The 19,450-nt window shown below is 38.8% G+C and overlaps 1 protein-coding gene across 2 annotated transcripts in view; it reads left to right on the plus strand.

Moving 5' to 3' along the window:
• The first annotated feature begins 1,942 nt into the window (after window positions 1–1,942).
• LOC113028238 (melanopsin-A-like) overlaps window positions 1,943–19,450 on the plus strand; it is a 33,514-nt gene continuing 16,006 nt past the window's right edge. Inside the window, exons 1-7 of one of the 2 annotated variants that reach the window (XM_080305420.1) lie at window positions 1,943–2,332; window positions 8,724–8,860; window positions 8,998–9,131; window positions 14,595–14,798; window positions 16,831–17,002; window positions 17,236–17,397; window positions 18,144–18,251. In XM_080305420.1, the coding sequence (XP_080161546.1) occupies window positions 2,210–2,332; window positions 8,724–8,860; window positions 8,998–9,131; window positions 14,595–14,798; window positions 16,831–17,002; window positions 17,236–17,397; window positions 18,144–18,251 (1,040 nt within the window). In that variant the 5' untranslated portion in view covers window positions 1,943–2,209. The remainder of the gene's footprint in view (window positions 2,333–8,723; window positions 8,861–8,997; window positions 9,132–14,594; window positions 14,799–16,830; window positions 17,003–17,235; window positions 17,398–18,143; window positions 18,252–19,450) is intronic. The other variant, XM_026178350.2, reaches the window with a different exon arrangement.

Here is a 19,450-nt window from a genome sequence, read left to right on the forward strand (position 1 = left end):
CATTGTGGCTTCTGCTTTTTTGCTGTTTTGGGTAATAAATTGGTAAATTTTGGTGATAGCTACATCTTTCCTACTATTTGTCATGACTCATAAGGCAGACACTGACACCACCAACAAATGGAAGACAAACCAAACATTGCAACAGTGGGAGAACACCAGATATCATAAAAACAGTTAGCATCACTTGTTGATTTCTAGATGCCGCATTTTAAAGCCTCAAAAGTGGCATTTGTCCACCACCATGTTGGTTCATACTGTGCATCTGAGGTGTGACTAGCATTACTGACCATGGTGGGAGTTGCACCAATCAGACATGGCTGGAGTCATCCCCACTCCATCATCAAAGCTTTCTTTCTTAACCTGGTAAAGGATTTATTAAAGCCTTTTTCATACTTTAATTCCTCTGCATGACACATGTTAGTAATAAGAAACGTATTTGTTAAGGTGATAAATTACAAAGCGCCTGTTTACTTGCAGAGTGAATATTCATCTTTGGTCACAATAATTTAATAGATGCCACAAACAGGCAATGAGAGAAGCATGTGGGAAAGAATGCTGTTTGACATGGAAGGACAGAGGTTGCTTTCACTTTGTTTTTAACTTCTTTTGATCTACTACTAGATGTCACTGGACAAGCACTGCTTGCTTTGCATGCCAAGTCAATAAATAAACTATATGGGTGCAGTGCACACACCAAAAATCACATATTGTCTCTATAATGTATAATAATTCCAGTAAAATGATCCCAAAAGCACAAGTAACTGCAGCTGAGTGGCACAGTTCATTGACTTGAATTAGCAGAAGCCAATAGTAGACAGCTAGGTGTTGCCACAGTGGCAGCCATGCACATGGCCACAATCCAAAGCTTAACAATTACACTCAGAGAGAAACTATTTACAGAGATCAAGACTGGTTTAAATGGTATTTAGGCATTTTAATGTTATACTTTGTGTGAATGCACCTACTTTTGGAGCTACCCTCAAATGGCCAATGGATAAACTTCAGCTTTTGGGGCTTCCGCACTGGCTTCATCTTTCAGCTCAAGACTTGAACAACAACTCTTTTAGTAACATTAGTAAAATAAAACAAAAAAATATAGCTTTATAGCAAAATAAAGCTAAAAGGCTTCAATGAAGAGACTTTGAAGCAACTGCAGAGCAAGCCTCCAATCGCTTTCTTTATAAAATTGCAATTTACAAATATTTCTTGAAACAATGATCTGTAAGTCATAGCTAAGTAGGCTAATGATAGCAATACACCTCCTTAGTTCACTATTTCCCAAGTGCACAGGAATGTGCTTACAGGAAACCAACCAGCCAGTAAATCCAAACAATTCCAAGTGTGATTCACAGTAGGATTGGACACAAAAATGAGAAGATTAAGAGGCAGTCCCAAAATCTCTTTAAGTCATCATATTTCTTTAATACTTCATTTTTGTGTGTTTTTTTTACTTCACTTCCTTTACAAGTACAACATTAGAATGAAAATCTAACAAGATCAACTCAAATACATTTTTCTTTTCCTCATCGATTAATGTATCCCTTCATTCTTTAGTGTTTGCAATTGGGTCATTCACAATGAATCATTTCTCAGCAACGCAATAAATACAGATTTTTACTTAATGTTACCTAAATGCATGTATTTTGCGAGCTGTAGCTAGCCAACATAAAACTTGGTTCTCCCCAACAAGAAAAGCAATAAATGACCATTCAACGCCATATGTGGAGGAGGCAGCTAACAATCTAGTGAATAATTCTTCTTTTTGTTTTTTCTTACTTTAACTCTTACCAGTAGGAACGACATATAATAATTCCAACCCAGGAGGGAGTAGGAAGAGAAGCTGTGCAAACAGGCAAATCTGGAGAAACACTACTTCACTCATTCCTCGAAGTTAAATAAACAAACAAAAACTAAAGCCCGCTTGTGTTCCTGTACATATGCAGACCCACTGACACACTCCGAGGCAATCCCGGGAAGGGATTGGGCGAGACACACGCACAGATAGAGAGAGAGCAGGTCTTTCCCACCCTATCAACAGCTGCTGTACTAACAGCACATTTCTGTTAGAGTGGGATATGAAAGCAGGGTAGGAATAATGACTGGCCACTTAGACTCTTAGACCACCTCATATATAGAATCAGCAGTTGACAATTCCACTTTATCACACACACACATCTTTATTTTTTCCATTAACCACCTTGGATCTTTAATGGATTCTAAGCTCCTAATTGGACCGGTGTTCCCGACACCGGACCCGACTTCCCGTACACCCTGGAATATCACCTCCATCAGCCCTCGCCGGCCCATGGAGCTTTCATCGATGGCTACAACTGTAAGTATCGCGCTACAACTCTTGATTTCTCCTTTCTTGTTTAAATGACTATCCCTCGACTGTACTGGAGAGCCCCTGCGCGTTGCATCGATGCGTAAAGGAGGCGAAAATGTGAACCAACCCACCCAAATGGGGGAAAAAACGGGCAAAGGAACTCGCTATTTTTTTCATTCAGAAAACGTGAGATGTTTGAGAGTGAGAGTGCGCGAGGTGTCACCTCTCTGTGAATGAATGAATCGCGGGATCCTCCCCATGCATGCGTATCTGCGCTCTGTTCATTCAGCGCGGGACCTGAATGAAAGCAGGAGCGCAGCGCAAATCCCGTCATCACCGGTGGTTCTCTGGCTTGCTCCGCTGAGGCTGTAAAGAGATGCTGTGGGTGTATTTAGGGTTTAACTTCTGTGGTGAGAGCGCGAATCAATTTTAACCTGCTCCTCGTGTAGTTTTCTTATAATAGTCCTCATATACCAGTTTGCAGGGACATCATCCACTTAATAATTAATAACAGTTCTTTAATATTCCAGGTGACTTAACGTAACTTTACTGGGGTTTTTTTGTTTTTTTTGTAAATTCTGTCCGCACAGAGGCACATGGAAACAAACCGATAAGTGATTTTAATTGTTTTCTTGTAATTGCTTTAGAAATTTGTTTTAAAGTCGTCCACACCTCTGTTACCTTATTTACAGTTATTTTCAAGCTGGAAAGCATTACCCAGCCTCAAGTATATATCAGATTCTATTTCTCTTTGTCTCCCTCTCTGATTCAGAGTAGGATTAGTTTACCCACCGCATCCAAAAAATCCCTTTAAACAGATCTGTAGCATCGTGATCGTCTAGACGATCTGTGTGTACTGAATATAGAACACAAGATACTGTTTAACTTTGCCCCACATGAGCCCATTTTGACCTTGACTAAGAATGATTTATAAAAGGAGATTTAAAGATGTACTGAGAAACACATGGGTGAAGTGATACACTGGATGTAGTTCAACAAGTGGGAATGGTATAGTTTGGATTCTGAATTTGAAGCTCAGACTTGCAGCCTTTAACCACTGTATTTATGTGGTCTGGTGTTCACGGGAGTGCTGGGAAAAGCTGATAACAGAGCCGTGCCTGGGGGTAGCTTCTGGAGAAACAGATGGGATCTTCTACTCCGGATAAAAACGTGGTTTTCATTTTGATCTTCCTCTCTAGGATTCTCTTTTCGTCTTTCCACTGTTTGTGGCATTTTGTTAATTATCTATCTAATCCGCAATCTCTACAAGGACATAAGCCAGTTTAAAATGTCCATGTGTGTTAGTGCGCATGGATGCACATACATTTGAGCACAGCTCGTGTGAGTGCTGATATGATACGTGCATGTGGCTTTGTGTCTTAAAAAGGAGACTATGATAGAGCATGAGTGAGTGGGTGGCCTTTTGTAATCGTGTTTTGATACCTGGTAAACACAAGAGTTTGCCTCTGAAGACAACCTTTTCTCTGCCAACATGCTGATAGGCTGATTAACAACTTGCTCTTGAGGTGTGGCAGATTCAGTGAGCAGATAATCAGCTGAGCAGTTACTGCAGCATTTATCAATCCCGTTAAGCCTCAGAACAACTGAAGGAAAAAAGGCTATTACCACTTAAAAGAGATAGAATAGGCTGCTGGATTGCTGTTACTGATTATTTGTTTATGTTTGCATTCAGTAGATATGGGAGTGACAGGACATGATTAAAGTTAAGTCAACTAAGCCCTAGAATAAATCCAGAATATGAGGTTTTAATTGTGCAAATATACAACCTTAACATATTTTTTAAAAACTGGATGGACGTTCCTTGCAGCAGCCTGTTGGTCAGTTGTGGTTGTGAATGTCCAACACACATCAGTGCACTAACATCAACACAAAACAAAATCCAATAACTAATTTTCTTAGATGATCTTTTATTAATTCCTGACAACCAGATTTCACCCAGATATTTTACTCACAGAAAAAATCTTTTAAGGGATTATGCCAATATTGTTTTTCTGAACTGCTAAACAAAAGCATCAAAGGCGCTTGATTAAAGATGAACTTATAGTATTGAACTGACTATAAGATCCTCTTTAAATATAAGAGATGGTTCCTATTTCCTAATATGTGTAGAAGTCTATAGCTCACTGATATCTGAGTGGCTACAGAATTGTTTTTAATAAAAACATAGAATCTCCTGCAGTTATGTTTATCATATATGGCTGCATCAGAAGGATGTTGATTTAATAATTTTTGCACACAGATTCATCAGTGCCTGTGCATGTGTGTGGGGAAGATACTGAGCTTGAAAACTCTTTATGTTTACAGATATTTAAGAGGGACCTACAGTGCTTTTTCTTATTTTCGTCAGTACTGACTGTTACAACTTCACATTTTCAAATTAAACAAATCTTCAAAATTGAGGTTAGCATTTGTAAGTAATCGGTGTGAGCCAAAAGCTCATGCTTCAGAGCTCAGTTTTTTCTACTCTTCGCTCATTGTCAAAGAGAGGGGATATCCCTAATATGGTCATCTGGAGCACACAGCTCTGTCTGTGAGCACAGCAGCTCCACCCACCTGCTGTTCAAACATTTTGTTTGTATGGAGCGCCCAATCAGAATAAAACAAATACTGATATAAATATGAGCATCTATGTTCTTCTTATTTTTATTATTATTAAAAACAAAAGAAATGTCTTAATTTCATTCAGATTCAACTCCTATAATTTTTCTTCTTCGTGTTCCTCTTCTTCGATGTCTCTCACAATCTCATATATCCCTTATCTTAATTTTATGCTTCACTTCATTTATTTTTCTTTGCCTGTCTTATCTCACTGTTCATTAAACAGTCACTAGACCACTACATTTGTATTAGCTGTTTTTCAGCGATGAGGAAAAACTCAGCGATGCTGGTGCGTCTGGCTTTAGTATGCGTTCACAGACATATTAACTATCAAGAGTATAAAGATAACATTTTAGTCTGTAAGTCTCGTAGGAAAATGCATAGAGGACGAGGAACCTTCCGTGCTATGCAGCTCGCTGTTTCCTTCCTTCCTCCTCGTCATGTGATCGGCATTAATCTGGTCCTAAGCTGCTCAAACTGGGAGAATGGTGACATCAGAGGACATCAGAGGGAAAGAAAGGAGTGATTGAGAGATTTGTAGGAAAAGTCAGGAAGGTGAGAAATTATGCAAATTGGGAATCATCAGTGGCCATGGAGGAGAAGCAGATCCAGCAGAGAAAAACTGAACTGTGTTATCCAACGCATCCCTCATGACAGCATCATGCATGCATGCAAACTTCATTTTCCACCACATTTTCACTCATTAGCCTCCATAACTGTGCCTCAATTTTCTCACTCTACTGTTCCTCCATTTAAAAACAAGAGCTTGTGACTCTGCAAAAAACCAAACAAAAAACAGCTGAAACAGATGTCAAATAAGCAGAAAAAAACAGATGCACACTTAAATGTGGCATCCAGGATTAATGAAAAAGATATGCGTGTTCCAGTTGACCGGTAGGGCAGCTGAGGAAGATTTAGTTCAGCAGAGCTAGTTCTGGGGACCGTGTGCATATGTGTGTGGGTGGGTGTGCATCTGTCTAAAAGAAACACAGGGAGAGTCAAAAGGGAAGTGTTCATGCAGGCGGGTGTGTAAGGATTTCTGATATGAATTCTGAAGTGGAGCTGTGTGCTCTCAGGTGAAACAGCGTCTCAGAAAAAATAAGGTGCTGTCAAATGAAAACCTTTCATTAACACGCAACTTCTTCTTCTGAGGTAAAAAAAACCAACAACAAAAACCCCCCAAAACCCAACCTTGGTTTATTTCAGTTCATTTAAAATGCCAAGTGGTTGAATATAACTAAGTGCATCTTTTAGGGATAAATTTGTGGCACTTTCTTTAAATTGATTCTTTGTATTTGACTTTAAACCTTAGGACTCAATGTAATGTATTTTAAAATAGATAAAAGGGCATCCAGTTTTGAAGATGCACTGACAAATTTTCCTGCTAATAAGTGCAAATGCAATGTTATCAGTTAAGGTACTTAGTACTGACCAAATCATAGCCAACCGTGGCATGAACTGAATCATGGATTTGACCAAAACCCCATAATTCTGCATGCACAGCACTGTGCAAAAGTCTTTAGTCTCTTTCATTTCTTTATATTTAGCTTCCAAAGAGCCCAAATTTTGGGTCATTTTATTTTTAAAGTGGTCTTGAGAAATAGTGTCAAGGCTTTCTGATGCTACGCTAAGTTTTTCTTTAGACACTGGCTGCTTTTCCACCCATTTTTAGTCTAGTCCACGTAGCTGACCATTTTCAGAGGAATACATTTTATTTTTTTAAAGTCATTTAGCACTGACCTATGGATTATTTAAGAAAGAAAGAAAGGCACTTAACTCACGTTTTGTACACACACACACACACACACACACACACACACACACAAAATCAGGTTGAATCTGTCATAAATAGCAAAGATATAGTAATTTGTGTCATGGCCTGTGATTCAGCCATTTTAGGTTCTTAGTTTCAGTTCTTGATTATATTAAAGTTCAATAAGGAGCGATCAATAGAAGAAACTGAACATGATTTATTGATATACAGAATTCAATTAAGGTATTTGTTGATTAAACTCTGATGGCCCATCATAGCAAAACAGAATCCCAACAGTCATATCAATTAGGGCAGGACCCCCGTGTCAAGTTTACCTTTGTGTCCAAGTTTTTTGATTTAATTGTTGTTACTCACTTCCTGTTTCACGTTGCTGTCTAGTTTTCTTGTGTATTGTATTCAGTCTCACATTTTCCCCTGAGACTGTGCTGATTGTGTGCACCTGTGTCTTCCCCTCAGCTGTGGTTCATTCCCTTGATTGGCTCTTTGTGTGTGACAACTACATCATCCTTTAGTCCTTTATTTAGTCCTTTGTTAAGTCATCTGTTTAGTCTCCCAGTGTGCTACTTTGGGTCACTTTTCTTGCTGGATTTATAGGAGTTTATGTGTTTATGGACTTCATTATTGAACTTTTATCCACCAATGAAGGTGTGCTTTTTGTTTATTCCACCTGTCTCCTATGTCTGCATTTGGTTCCTTAACCTGCAAACGGTAACAGTTCAACGGGCATAAAATTTTATTTTTGCACAAGAAAAGTAATTCCCTTTTGGTGCATATGTCAGCATGGTGTGCAGTGTGTCTTTAAAGAATGAAGGCAGCTAGAGAAGTGGAGTACAAAAGAACAAGAAGAAGAAGAAAAAACTATCTACAGCAGGTGAACAGCATCTAAAAGTCACGTTCTTAAGAAATAGGAAAAACATCTAGCAAGGACTTAACAGCGGATATCTGGCCCCTCAGCTGATCCATCTACTGTTCACTGAAGCCTCACCAGAAATGGTTTCAGTAAAAGAGACACTGTCAAGCAGTCCGTCTTTAAAAGAGATAAAGGGAGAAAAGATGGAGATATGCCAAACTACATAAGAACTGGACTGAAAAATAGTGGCAACACTGACTTTTTATCAATAAAAATCAACAATTTGAACAATGTTTAGTCCAAATTGTTGCCAATATGTACACTGAGTGTCTGCAGCCATATGTAAAACACGCTGGAAGCTCTGTCATGGTGAGTGGCTGCATTTCAATCAGTGGTGTTGGGGATCTTTGTCAAAATCTATGTAATTGTGAACAAAAAAAGGGTGCAGCAACATTTTGATCAACCATGCAATACGATTTGGAAAGACGTGTCGTGGCTTCATTTTTTTAACATGACAATGACTTTCTACCAATGCAGTAAAAGCATACCTGGATAAAGAAAAAGAAACACACATACACACACACACACAATAGAACACTATCAGTCAAGCATGGCCACCTCAGAGCCCGGACCTAAACATTTTTGAAGCATTGTGGGATCGTCTTGACAGAGAATGGAACAAAAGGCAGCCAACATCCAAAGAAGAGCTTTGTCCTTCAAGTAACCTTGGCAACTGTTCGTGAAGACTTCTTAAAGAAATGAAAAGAAAACTTTAAAGATTTCAGCCTGTGTTTAAAAATGTAGGTGGTCGTACCAAAAATGTATTTCGCACATTTTGTGCCCATTTCCTCCTTTCTAGCAATTTTTTTTTTTTTAAATGAGGGGTGGCTCAAGACCTACTGTATACATAGTTGTCTATATTAATTACAGCTGAATAACAGCTTAAGCCCATTTTTTACATGAGTATTTGTTTTGTTTTCCTTTCCACTGCAAGCTTCTATTCCTCTCCATTTAAGATTTAATGAGATTTAAATCATCCCAATTACTACAATAATTATTATTTTCCTTTTCTTTTTCAGTTTTTCTTTAGATTTTGAATTCTTCACTGTCCTTTCATGAATTAAAAGCAATTGCTTCCTGTTGTCCTGTTGCAGGGTTCCATGGTCAGAGACTACCCATTTCCAACCGTAGATGTTCCAGACCACGCTCACTACACTATTGGTGTTGTCATCCTTGCTGTAGGCATCACAGGCTTGCTGGGAAACTTCCTGGTCATATATGCTTTTTGCAGGTATTTCTTTTCTGCTTATGTGACTGATTTAAATGAATGTCCCACAGTTACTTTTACATATCTCTCTGATAATAGAATATGTTGTGACTTATTTATTCCCAGTTCATTAAGCATGACAGCTTTATGTTTGTATGCAGGAGCCGAAGCCTGAGGACACCATCCAACATTTTCATTATTAATCTGGCAGTCACAGACTTCCTCATGTGTCTCACGCAGACGCCCATCTTCTTCATCAACAGCATGCACAAACACTGGATCTTTGGGAAGAAAGGTGCAACACTGTGCACATACAAAGCTTAACATTTTTAACTCAATTACGTAACATGTTGCACTTACAGACTTTACAGACTTTAAACAGTCTTTTATATGTGCAGGCACGCACACTTTGAATTCCACCTGTAACTTTAACCTTTTCATTGTGACATACAGTTCAGTGAATGTTCTCACACAGATACACACACAGAAACACAGCTGTCACCCCGTATGATTGCTTTTCTGTCACAGTTTAAAATAAAAAACACTGTGCAGTAGGGTTACTCATAATCAGATGTGCAGGATGATAGCGTGTTTTACATGAATGCATTCGGAGGGAGGTATCATTCATTAGCAGATGTCGTATTGAGAGGTTTTTAAAGAGGCAACACACTCCACTGATCAAACACTGGTAGTCGAGGCGCCTTCAGGAGGTGTCCTGACCTTGATGAAGACAGCCAATGGCTGTCAGAGCTGGAGCTCAAGTCTCAGCGGTGGTTACTGCAGGGGGGCGTTTGCTTCCTTTTTTTTTAATTCTAGCCTTGGCCATCCTCCTACCCAGTTATCCTTTGTAAAAGACAGAACAAGATTCAGATTATGAAATGAAAAAATAAAGCAAGTAAACCGGGTGAGTCTTGCAATTTATGTGTGTTTTTTTTAAGGTGCAGTAAGTCATTTTTTAAGATAATTTCACGTGAATAGAATATCCATGTAAAATTAAACCTAATGTGTTCTAAAATAAAATAAAATGAATCCATTAAAAATACATATGAGTGAGCACCTGTTTGTTGAAGCCAAATCATTGCCCCATCATCTTAAATATAGTGAGGTGGACATTTTTTGGTAATAATGTTTTATGTATGTGGCTAGAGAATCGAGCACATACATTGAACACTTAATACGTTTATTTTATTTTAAAGATTACAGATAGCTCTGTTAAACTGTATATGAGTTTTTGACATTTTTACATGTATAGTTTCATCATCGCTTTCTCATCACGGTTATTTCCTCCCCCACCATTGCACTCTCTTCTTCCTCATCCTCTTTCTCGTCAGCTTAAGCCTCATCTCTTGAATTTAAATCAGGGTTTTAAGACATGACAATGTGCATGAACATGCTTATTTGTTCTCAATATTTTTGCAATTACATATTGTCAGCAGAAAGCTAACAACAAGCCAGCTAAACAACAACAGCTGGTTATAAGCTAAAGAAAATATAAAAGCTAATGTTAGGCTTGAGTGTCCCAAAGATTACATTTTCCATCTGATAAACACATAAATAATTTTATTACATTCTCACATCATTGAGAGTTTATTTGCTGCAAGCCAGAGTCCATCAATGTTAGATCCACTTCAAAGAAAGCTGGCTAACAGTGTCAAATATACTCAACAACTCATCTCAGGATTGGTGTCACTGGTCAGAAGTGAGCTTCACTGATACATCAGCTCATATCAGATTGCTTTCAAAAGGTTTTATAGTCTCCTCTGAAGTAAATATACCGGAACACATATTGATAGCTGAAGTAAACAGTGGCCCAAAAACCTACACTCACTGCAGATGAACAATGGCTAGAGGTGTTTGTCCCACAGCAGACACAGTAGCTAAGATTATGCATTTGACCTGGGAGAGGTAAGAAAGCTGTTTTTATTTTGGGTGCAATCTGTAATGTACTGACATCTAGTGGCAAGATGTTACACACTGTACCTTTAAACAAAATCTCAATACATTAATTAATAATGGGATTTTTCTGTTGTGCCTTAGGGCAGATGCATGACAGATGTAATTGGGAGAGGTTAAATTAATACATGGAGTACATTTATTAATAGCGTTAGGGTTAGCCCGAATTGTAATCTGTTTAGCTGTTAAAGAGCCATGGGTTGCCAACCTCTGCTCTAGGGATTCTGTGAGTGGCAGTTTTAGGAGGTTAGGTGGATGATCTGTCAGTCTGTCTATTGCAGGGACATTGATTTTCCTCAAAGAATAAACTTTAGTGACCATCTGGTTTCTTCAGTTCAGGCAACAATTATACACAATGAAATGATGCCATCTATTAATTCATTTTCTTAATCGCTTGTCAGGGTAGCAATGTGGTACCCTGCCCATCCTGGGCTGAGAGGCAGGGTACTCCCTGGACAGCTCACTAGTCTATCACTAAGAAAGATCTAAGATAGAGACACAGACACTGAGTAACCAATGTGTCTAACAAGCAGGAGGAACCCACACAGGCCCATGGATAATGTGACCCCAGCCAGCTGCTGGATTTAAATCCAGGACCTGCTTGCTGTGAGGCAAACACTGCCCCACTGATGAAATGATGTCACATAGATTTGATTTGATTTACTAGAAGACCACAGAGGTTGAAGTTACCCATATTATTCCAGTATGTTTATATTTGACACACATTTATTGACAAGCTTTCAAATGCAACATTCAAAATGTTAGAAACAATAGCACATTTAATTTCTTGCACACGATAACATGCTGAGTGTTTGCCACTAAGCAAACCACAAGTCTTCAATGTTGTTTGGACAGATGATACCAAAGTAATGATGTTTGGTCATAACAGTTAACAGTCAGCACCAGTAACCAGAGTGAAGTGTTGTGGCAGAACCTTAAGAGAGCAGTGAATAGACAAATGCAAACCCCATGAAAACAAACGGGCTAAAATTCCTTACCAGCGATGTGAGAGATTAATAAAGTTATACAGAAAACAATCACTTCAAGTTATTGCTGTTAAAGGTGTTTCAGCTAATTCATGGGGTGTTCTTGGTTTTTCACAAGATTGTAGGAGACCACCTACTTGTGTCAGTCAATAGATCGATAACATTCAAACTGGGTGGTATTTTTAACACATTTACCCACAAGTGTGGGTGTAGAGTCGCTATAGTTTAGGGCTATGTAGCTATCACCTGAAGTTTAAAACTGCTTCACAAAGACTGATCCTATACAGCTATCAAGGCTTTTCAGTTTCTTGTTATCAATTTAATAGCTTTTACTGGTGTTTGTGACATGTTTTTATACATGAATGAATGAATGAATCCAGGGGCTTAAATATGAGAAATATGAAAAATGTGACTGATGGTATATTTTGATTTGAGTATCCTGTGATATAAATAAGCTGCTAGGGGAAAAAAATCAAATGAAAACAAGAAGAGCAAATGAAGTGAAACTCAAAGCAAGCAGGTTTTACATTTGATGGACTGTTGGCTGGTTGTTAGAGTGAATTGTTGTCTGTCTCTCTGTGTGGAAACCTTATGATTGACTGATGGGTGTTCCTTGGCTATCGCCCAGTATCAGCAGGGATTGGCTACTGTACACCTGCAACATTATTTGGTGAAGCGACAAAGAAAATGGATAAAGATAAAGTGTCACAAGATGCCATAATTAAATGAGCTCCAGCCAAATTCCAAACACTGCAAAACATTTTAGATATCATAGATTATTCAGCATTTAAAATTGTTGAATGTATTTATTTGTCCACCTTGGTTCTAATGAATCTGATGCTTTCACATGCCATACTTTTTCTTCTTCTGGATATTCACTGGACGTTGTAGTTTAACTTATCTACCATATGCAAATGACAATTTTTATTATTTTGTTTTTAGATTTAAATGTCGGTTTTTATTGCATATTTCCACATTTTGCATAAAAACAATCTCGTAAATTTTTTCCCCTCTTATAAAGCATTTGGACTTCACTATGCTCTCAGCATTGTTGTTACAGCAAATGCCTCAGGACTTAAAAATATTGTTCTTCTTCAGAAAACATCTGCTGTTTATTGTGAACCAGTCTGGAATTTATTAGCTTCAGCATTTGGCTTTTGAACACACGCACACACACAGATGTGTTGATGTACACTATATTAAACTGCCTTAATCGCCTGCATTTGTTTGAGTTTCATCACAAAGCCAGCACAGAGTTTGTCATATGCTTGGACTTGATGTTGTGATTATATGACGTGTTGACAGGTCAATGGTAATTACAAAACTACAGCCTGGAGGAAAAACAGCTGATGAAATGATGAGTGAATGCTTGTCGTTTGTCATGCGTGTCATCTGCATGAATATATTTCCACAAGTGTATCTATTAGATTTCCTCATGGATACATTAAGTGTAAATATGCCAACAATGTGTCTCTCTAAAAAAAGACAGCATGTTAAAATATTCTGACACATTTTTCATTATATAAACATTAGGTTTCACACTCCCTGCTTTCTATTTCCCTCACATTTTCTCTCATTTCTAATTCACCACATGCACTTGTCTGCAAATGATGTTAAGTGTAATCGCTAACCTAGAGCTCTTTTCCAGCATTTCATATCTCATTTATCTCATTATACTTCGAAATGTAGCATGAAATTAAGTGCCAATCAAATTATTTAAATAAACTGTTTTGGGTCTTTTTTTACCGTGATAATTGAAAAAAAAAAGGATCGAAAAACTATGAATTTCATGCTAACGCTGCATGTGACAACAAACTGTACATAATAGATGGAAATAGCCATCATGATGTCAACCACCTGTTTGTGAGGTTCCCTTACTACCTACTGCTGCTTGTGTTGGTATCCACTTGTTAGTCATAGCGACCCTTAAGACATTCCTTATCTTTCACCTGCTCCATCACCAATCAATCACCTGCCTCCATCTCACCCTATTCCTTCATACGCTCTGTACGTCCTCCTTCACAACATCCAAAAACCTTCCCTGTGCTCTTCATTTTTTCCTCCAGCCTGCCTTCAAACACGCTGTCTCCTCTTTCTCTTTACTCAGCAGTATCCTAGTTACAACAAGCACCTTGCCGGTCAACAGCACTCGTGTCTGTCATTGCTAACACAACAATGCCTGCATGATAATGGCTATTTTTGATTTGGCAATTATTTTATACCAAATGTTCTTCCTGATGCAACTCTCTCCATTTATTCTGCCTCGAGACCGTCACGAGGAGTACATCTGTTTGCAGTCCTCATGGCTAGGTTGTGATGTGGAAGTTCCTTCCCACTGTTGCAAAGTTCTTCTTCATAGGGTTCACTATAGGGCCTATATAAGATAAAGCACTGTAAAGGAACTTTTGTTGCAAATTGGTGCTATACATTTATAAAAAGGGAACTGAACACTTTACATGTTATGAAGCTGCAGAGCTTTTAGCTCTTTTCCTACTTGTACCATGCTTTTTGGATTATTAATAGCTGGGAATTTCAACAGGGAGCAAGCCTCATGTGGTAATTGAAGAATGCAGTTTTTGTCACTTGACTCTAAGAAATTCTTACAGTCCAATTGTATAGACTATGAAGCATAGATCTCAAATGGTCAACCAGCAAAAATGTTCCCCTTAGGAATAGAAAGCTAAACCTAACTAAACATTGCAGTTAGAGAGTTAACCACTTTGTCTGCTATCACTGTAGTTTTTACTACAATTATTTGTGATTATACAATCAGATGTGGTCAGTATTAACATGAGCACATGTTGACATTTCCTACCGAGGTTGTGAGCTGTACGCCTTCTGTGGAGCTCTCTTCGGTATCTGCAGTATGATGACACTGATGGTGATTGCAGTGGACCGGTACGTGGTGATCACCAGGCCTCTGGCTTCCCTCGGGGTGATGTCTCGTAAGAAAGCATTCACCACTGTGGCTGTTGCCTGGCTCTATTCAGTGGGCTGGAGTCTGCCGCCCTTCTTTGGCTGGAGTGAGTACAATTTTATTCAGTGACCTGGATGTTTAATAATGATTATCAGTGTGATATAGCGATATAGTTTTTGAATCTCTGTCTAGCTACTTATTTCCAACTGATCTAACTAATGGCAGCATTTGTATTTCCTGATGAAAAGTGTGGCATTATTTCAAAGAGATCTTGGTTTGCCTTTTCAGCATGGAAAAAAATGAACATTTCACGTGAATCATTAAAACACTTGATGGATATGATAGTGGAACAGTTTTACTGAGGCTCTGCAGCCTCACACGTTTTATGGTACCACATTTGCATCTGTTTGTGAAGGTACTCGCATTTGCAGAGTACACACAAAGGGGGATGCTACCAATGCAAATATGCTTGTGTGCAGTCCTCCAAGGACCTGACACCTTAACATTGATTAAGCTATGCGAAGGTTAAACGCTGACTGGTTGAAAAGTGGACCATAACAAGAAAAAGGAGCGACAGCCGAGTTCAATACAAACAAGAGAAGAATGGGGGAAAAAATTTAAGACAAAAAGTTCAACGTGAGAGGCACAGATGGTGGACACTTTCCACTGTTTTTAGCTGTTTCACTATTTTAACTCTTTGCATGTAACTTCTCTGGCTAGGCCCAACAACATCCCAAGCAGAAGTATGGTTGCTTGTGACATTGCCACCTGGTGAGAGTAAACAGCTACAACATGTAGACAATGGTCTGCAAAGCTGTGCGTACCACCACAGAGCTGTGTTTGAGCCATCGCTCTCATATTAGCTTTTGGCTTTTCCTGTACTGTGTTTGATTTAGGGGAGGGGTATTTCTGTCCACATCTTGTTCAAGTATCACAAAGTACAACTCCAGCTGTGAAAGCAACTGCTGCAACCCATGAAGAACAAGTCTACATTATTAAAATCATAGACACTTAAGCTTAGGCCTGTCCAGAAAGTGTGGGAGGACTGATTAAGACAACAAAATACAGCTAGCAATTATGATTGATAGAGGTGTAGGGTAAGAAAAAAAACAAACAAATAAATGCATACAATAGTAAGATTTAGACACTTACATAGCCTGTCACAGCATGATGTCGCCTCCACAAAGGACTCCATGGTGGTAGTACATAATGGGTTACATGGCAGCACCATTGAAAGCCTCCCTTTTCTTAATCTCAATAAATCCAAGCTTTTTCTGAAAAGGTTGAAGGTTTTAACTTAAAATCTACAACATGGCTTCTTATTAAGCCTAACCATAACATAACCATGGCTGGAAATAAAAGTAAACTCGAACGTGTCACTAATACTGATTGATTAAAAATAAAGGTGCTTTTGGACAATGTGCCAGAAACAGTGGAACCACAGGGGAGATGTGTTTGACTTGAATGTGCATTGACTCATTCTTTATCCAGTGCCACCACCACCAGGGAGTGTGTATACCATGGCAAGGCTCTTAATTGATTTTCCATTGGTATGTTATGCATTCTTAAGAAGCTGTGGTCATTTTACAAATTCAAGTCTAGTCTCAGGGAGTGACAATCAATGGAAAGCCCCACAAACAATGGCAAAAAAAACCTCTTCAGGATTTCAAAGAAATATCTCAGTGACTCCAATAAAATACAGTGAGAGAGGATAAATTACATAAACAGTACAAACCAGTAATGCAGCTTAATTCTGTATTCCCTATTTATGCTTTGTTACCTGTATTTCCAAAGGCTATTGGCTCTTTCATTCATTGTCTTCAAGGTTGTTTAGGTGTTTAGCAGTTATAGGATGGATTTCCTTCCATACATCTTATATAAAACAGTGTTTTCTTCCATTTTTCTGTCCACTGAATAGACAAAATAAATCAATGTGGTAAAAGGTTGGCCATATAGTAAACTCCATTCATACAAGACTCACATACTCTACCGGCAGCCCTTTATTGAAGTAGTAGGCACAAACATGTTCAAAATGCAGAAGTATGAAGTCAAAGACTTTTCAGGAGCAAAGAGGCAGGAGAGAAATGTCAGATTTAATGATGTGGAAAATGACCAAAAGAGTTTATGTCCTCCCAAAGGTGCCTACGTCCCGGAGGGTCTGATGACGTCTTGTTCCTGGGACTACATGACGTTCACCCCTTCCGTCCGCTCCTACACCATGCTGCTCTTCACCTTTGTCTTCTTCATCCCTCTCTTTGTCATCATTTTCTGCTATTGCTGTATCTTCAGAGCCATTCGACACACAACGCGGTTGGTACTGTTCATGCACACACGAACATCAACACCATTTATGGCTATTATTCTCGAAGGTCTCCTCCTGTGACACACTCCCACAGCTGTGTGAATATCAACAAGTTAGCCATAAAAATGAATTACAAACGAGGGTCTGTTATCACAGTAAAATTACAATTTATATTATTTATTATAGACGACGGCTTTCGATAACTATTTTTACTGGTGGTGGGCATGTCTGTGCATCACAGGGCAATAACAAAGATCAACTGCGAGGGGACCAGAGACTCTGCAAAGAGGTTCCATAAAATGAGGAGCGAATGGAAGATGGCTAAAATTGCACTCATCGTCATCCTCCTGTTTGTCATCTCCTGGGCCCCTTATTCCTGCACAGCCCTCACTGCATTTGCTGGGTACGTGCACAAGTGTGTGTGTCAGTGTCTGCTAAAGAGACATCTTTTTTCACAGTCCAGTGACGTCTAAAATTCTCCATTAGGACGAAAAAACCCCAAAGTTGAACACTTTACTCACAATAAAGTACTGAGTTTATGATTGAAGATGCCATTAAAGCTGTTTCAGCCAAAAGCTATTTATCTATGGCTGCGTGGTTTTAGTCGTAACAAGACTGTCAATATTCCTGTAGGAAGTGAACTCCCGTGATGGATTACCTAGAACAGAGTATTCATCAATACACATGCATGACAGAACCAAACCTTTGGTTTTTTAAGTAGATTTGTTCCAAACCACCATATTTCTCTCAATACTTGGTAGACCAATAAGAAACTAGGAAAGGCTGCATACTGGATTGATCAGGTGGACAGTGACACAACTACCTGCTGCCTGTTCTTTTGCGATGGACTGTGCTGCCTGTCCAAGAAGTACCCCATCATTGTCCCAGTGTCACCTGAAGTATAGCCTCCAGCCCACCGTGACCCTGGCTGAACAAGCAGTTAAGAAAATGTTGGGGTGAAGTGAGGGATGAATTGAGCACTAAATGCAAGCCCAACTGTGTGTCCCAGTCCTGTGTCTCTGCACTAATTCTGCACAAGACAACACACGCCCACCCATGCCCTTGTCACACAAATGTGTCTCATTTCCTTGTCTCATTTTTCTTCCTGCCACCATCTGTCTCATCTCTCTCTCCCTCTCTCTCTCTCAGGTATGCAGACTTGTTAACTCCTTATATGAACTCTGTTCCTGCTGTGATTGCCAAAGCATCAGCTATCCACAACCCCATCATATACGCCATAACACATCCTAAATACAGGTAGGATGTAGCTGCAGTAACAGTTAAAAAATAATGGTGTTCTTTCTCAATCTCCTCGCACACAACAGCGGTGAAGAAGCAGACGTTACACAAGGTGTCAGAGTAATAATTAAGGACATAAAAGTAAAAAACTTTTTGCAGCTTCAGTATGTACACAATGGCACACCACAGTAAGAATGTAAGAAAAGAAAGAAAACATCAAGCTACAAAAAGGAATAATAAAGCAGTGTGACAGAGAAGTATAATTGGTATACAGAGAAAGTAAAGAAAAGATACAAAATAATCATTTTGAAGTATTTTAGTAAAGGTTCATGTTGTCTCTGTGTCCCCCCCCCCCCCCGGCTCAGACTTTTTTAAAGAACAAATTTAGCTGCTTCCATGCTCATGTTAGTTATCTCTCCAAGTAAATATTTCATCTTATTTGGTTTGAGAGTGTGTCAAATTTGGTATTGCTCTCTCTGCATGTGTGCATAATTGATACTATGTTGCCAGGTTTGTCATCGTCACCCATATAAATGGCTGGGATGTGTTTCCTTGGTCTATAGTCAGTTACATCTGATCAGCTCTGATTAGAAAGGGAGATTATTTTTGGAGTTTTAGCAAAGATGTTGCTCAGTAGTTGATACTTTAACCGATGGCACAACCACAGAATGATTAACATGTGTGGTTTACATTATATCAGAATAAGGTTTCATTGTTCTTTAATTATTTTAAAAGGGTATAATTTTAGCTTGGGGTGTGAGAGGTCAGCCCCCAAAAATCTACAAATCTCTCAGGAGCCCAGCATATACGATGTCACAAAGTTTCTACAGTTCAAAGAATTTTGAAGAATACAAAAAACAAACATTAAAAAAGACAAATAAAGGAGATTGGAGCGCCAGAAACAAACAAACAAAAGAAGGTTGAAGGCCACCCACCCAGTGTGTGATTCGATTAAATCGCCTTATCTAAACTTGTGTTAATAAACCAAACTAATGAAATTAAAACGGAAAACAAGACAACCCACAACATTCAACTCAGTAGAATATTGAACGTTTACTAAGCAGCTGAAGTCAAAGGAGGCCAATGTCAGACCAGAGAGAGAGGCACTCCAACCATCCTGACTTCATATGCAAGCAGATGAGTCTTCATAGCTAATCACTACTCTGCATGAAACAGAGAGTGCTAGAAAGCAGGTTAATAAAGATGATCAAATACAA

The sequence above is a fragment of the Astatotilapia calliptera genome, chromosome 8 (assembly GCF_964374335.1).
Source record: "Astatotilapia calliptera chromosome 8, fAstCal68.1, whole genome shotgun sequence".
Taxonomy (NCBI): domain Eukaryota; kingdom Metazoa; phylum Chordata; class Actinopteri; order Cichliformes; family Cichlidae; genus Astatotilapia; species Astatotilapia calliptera.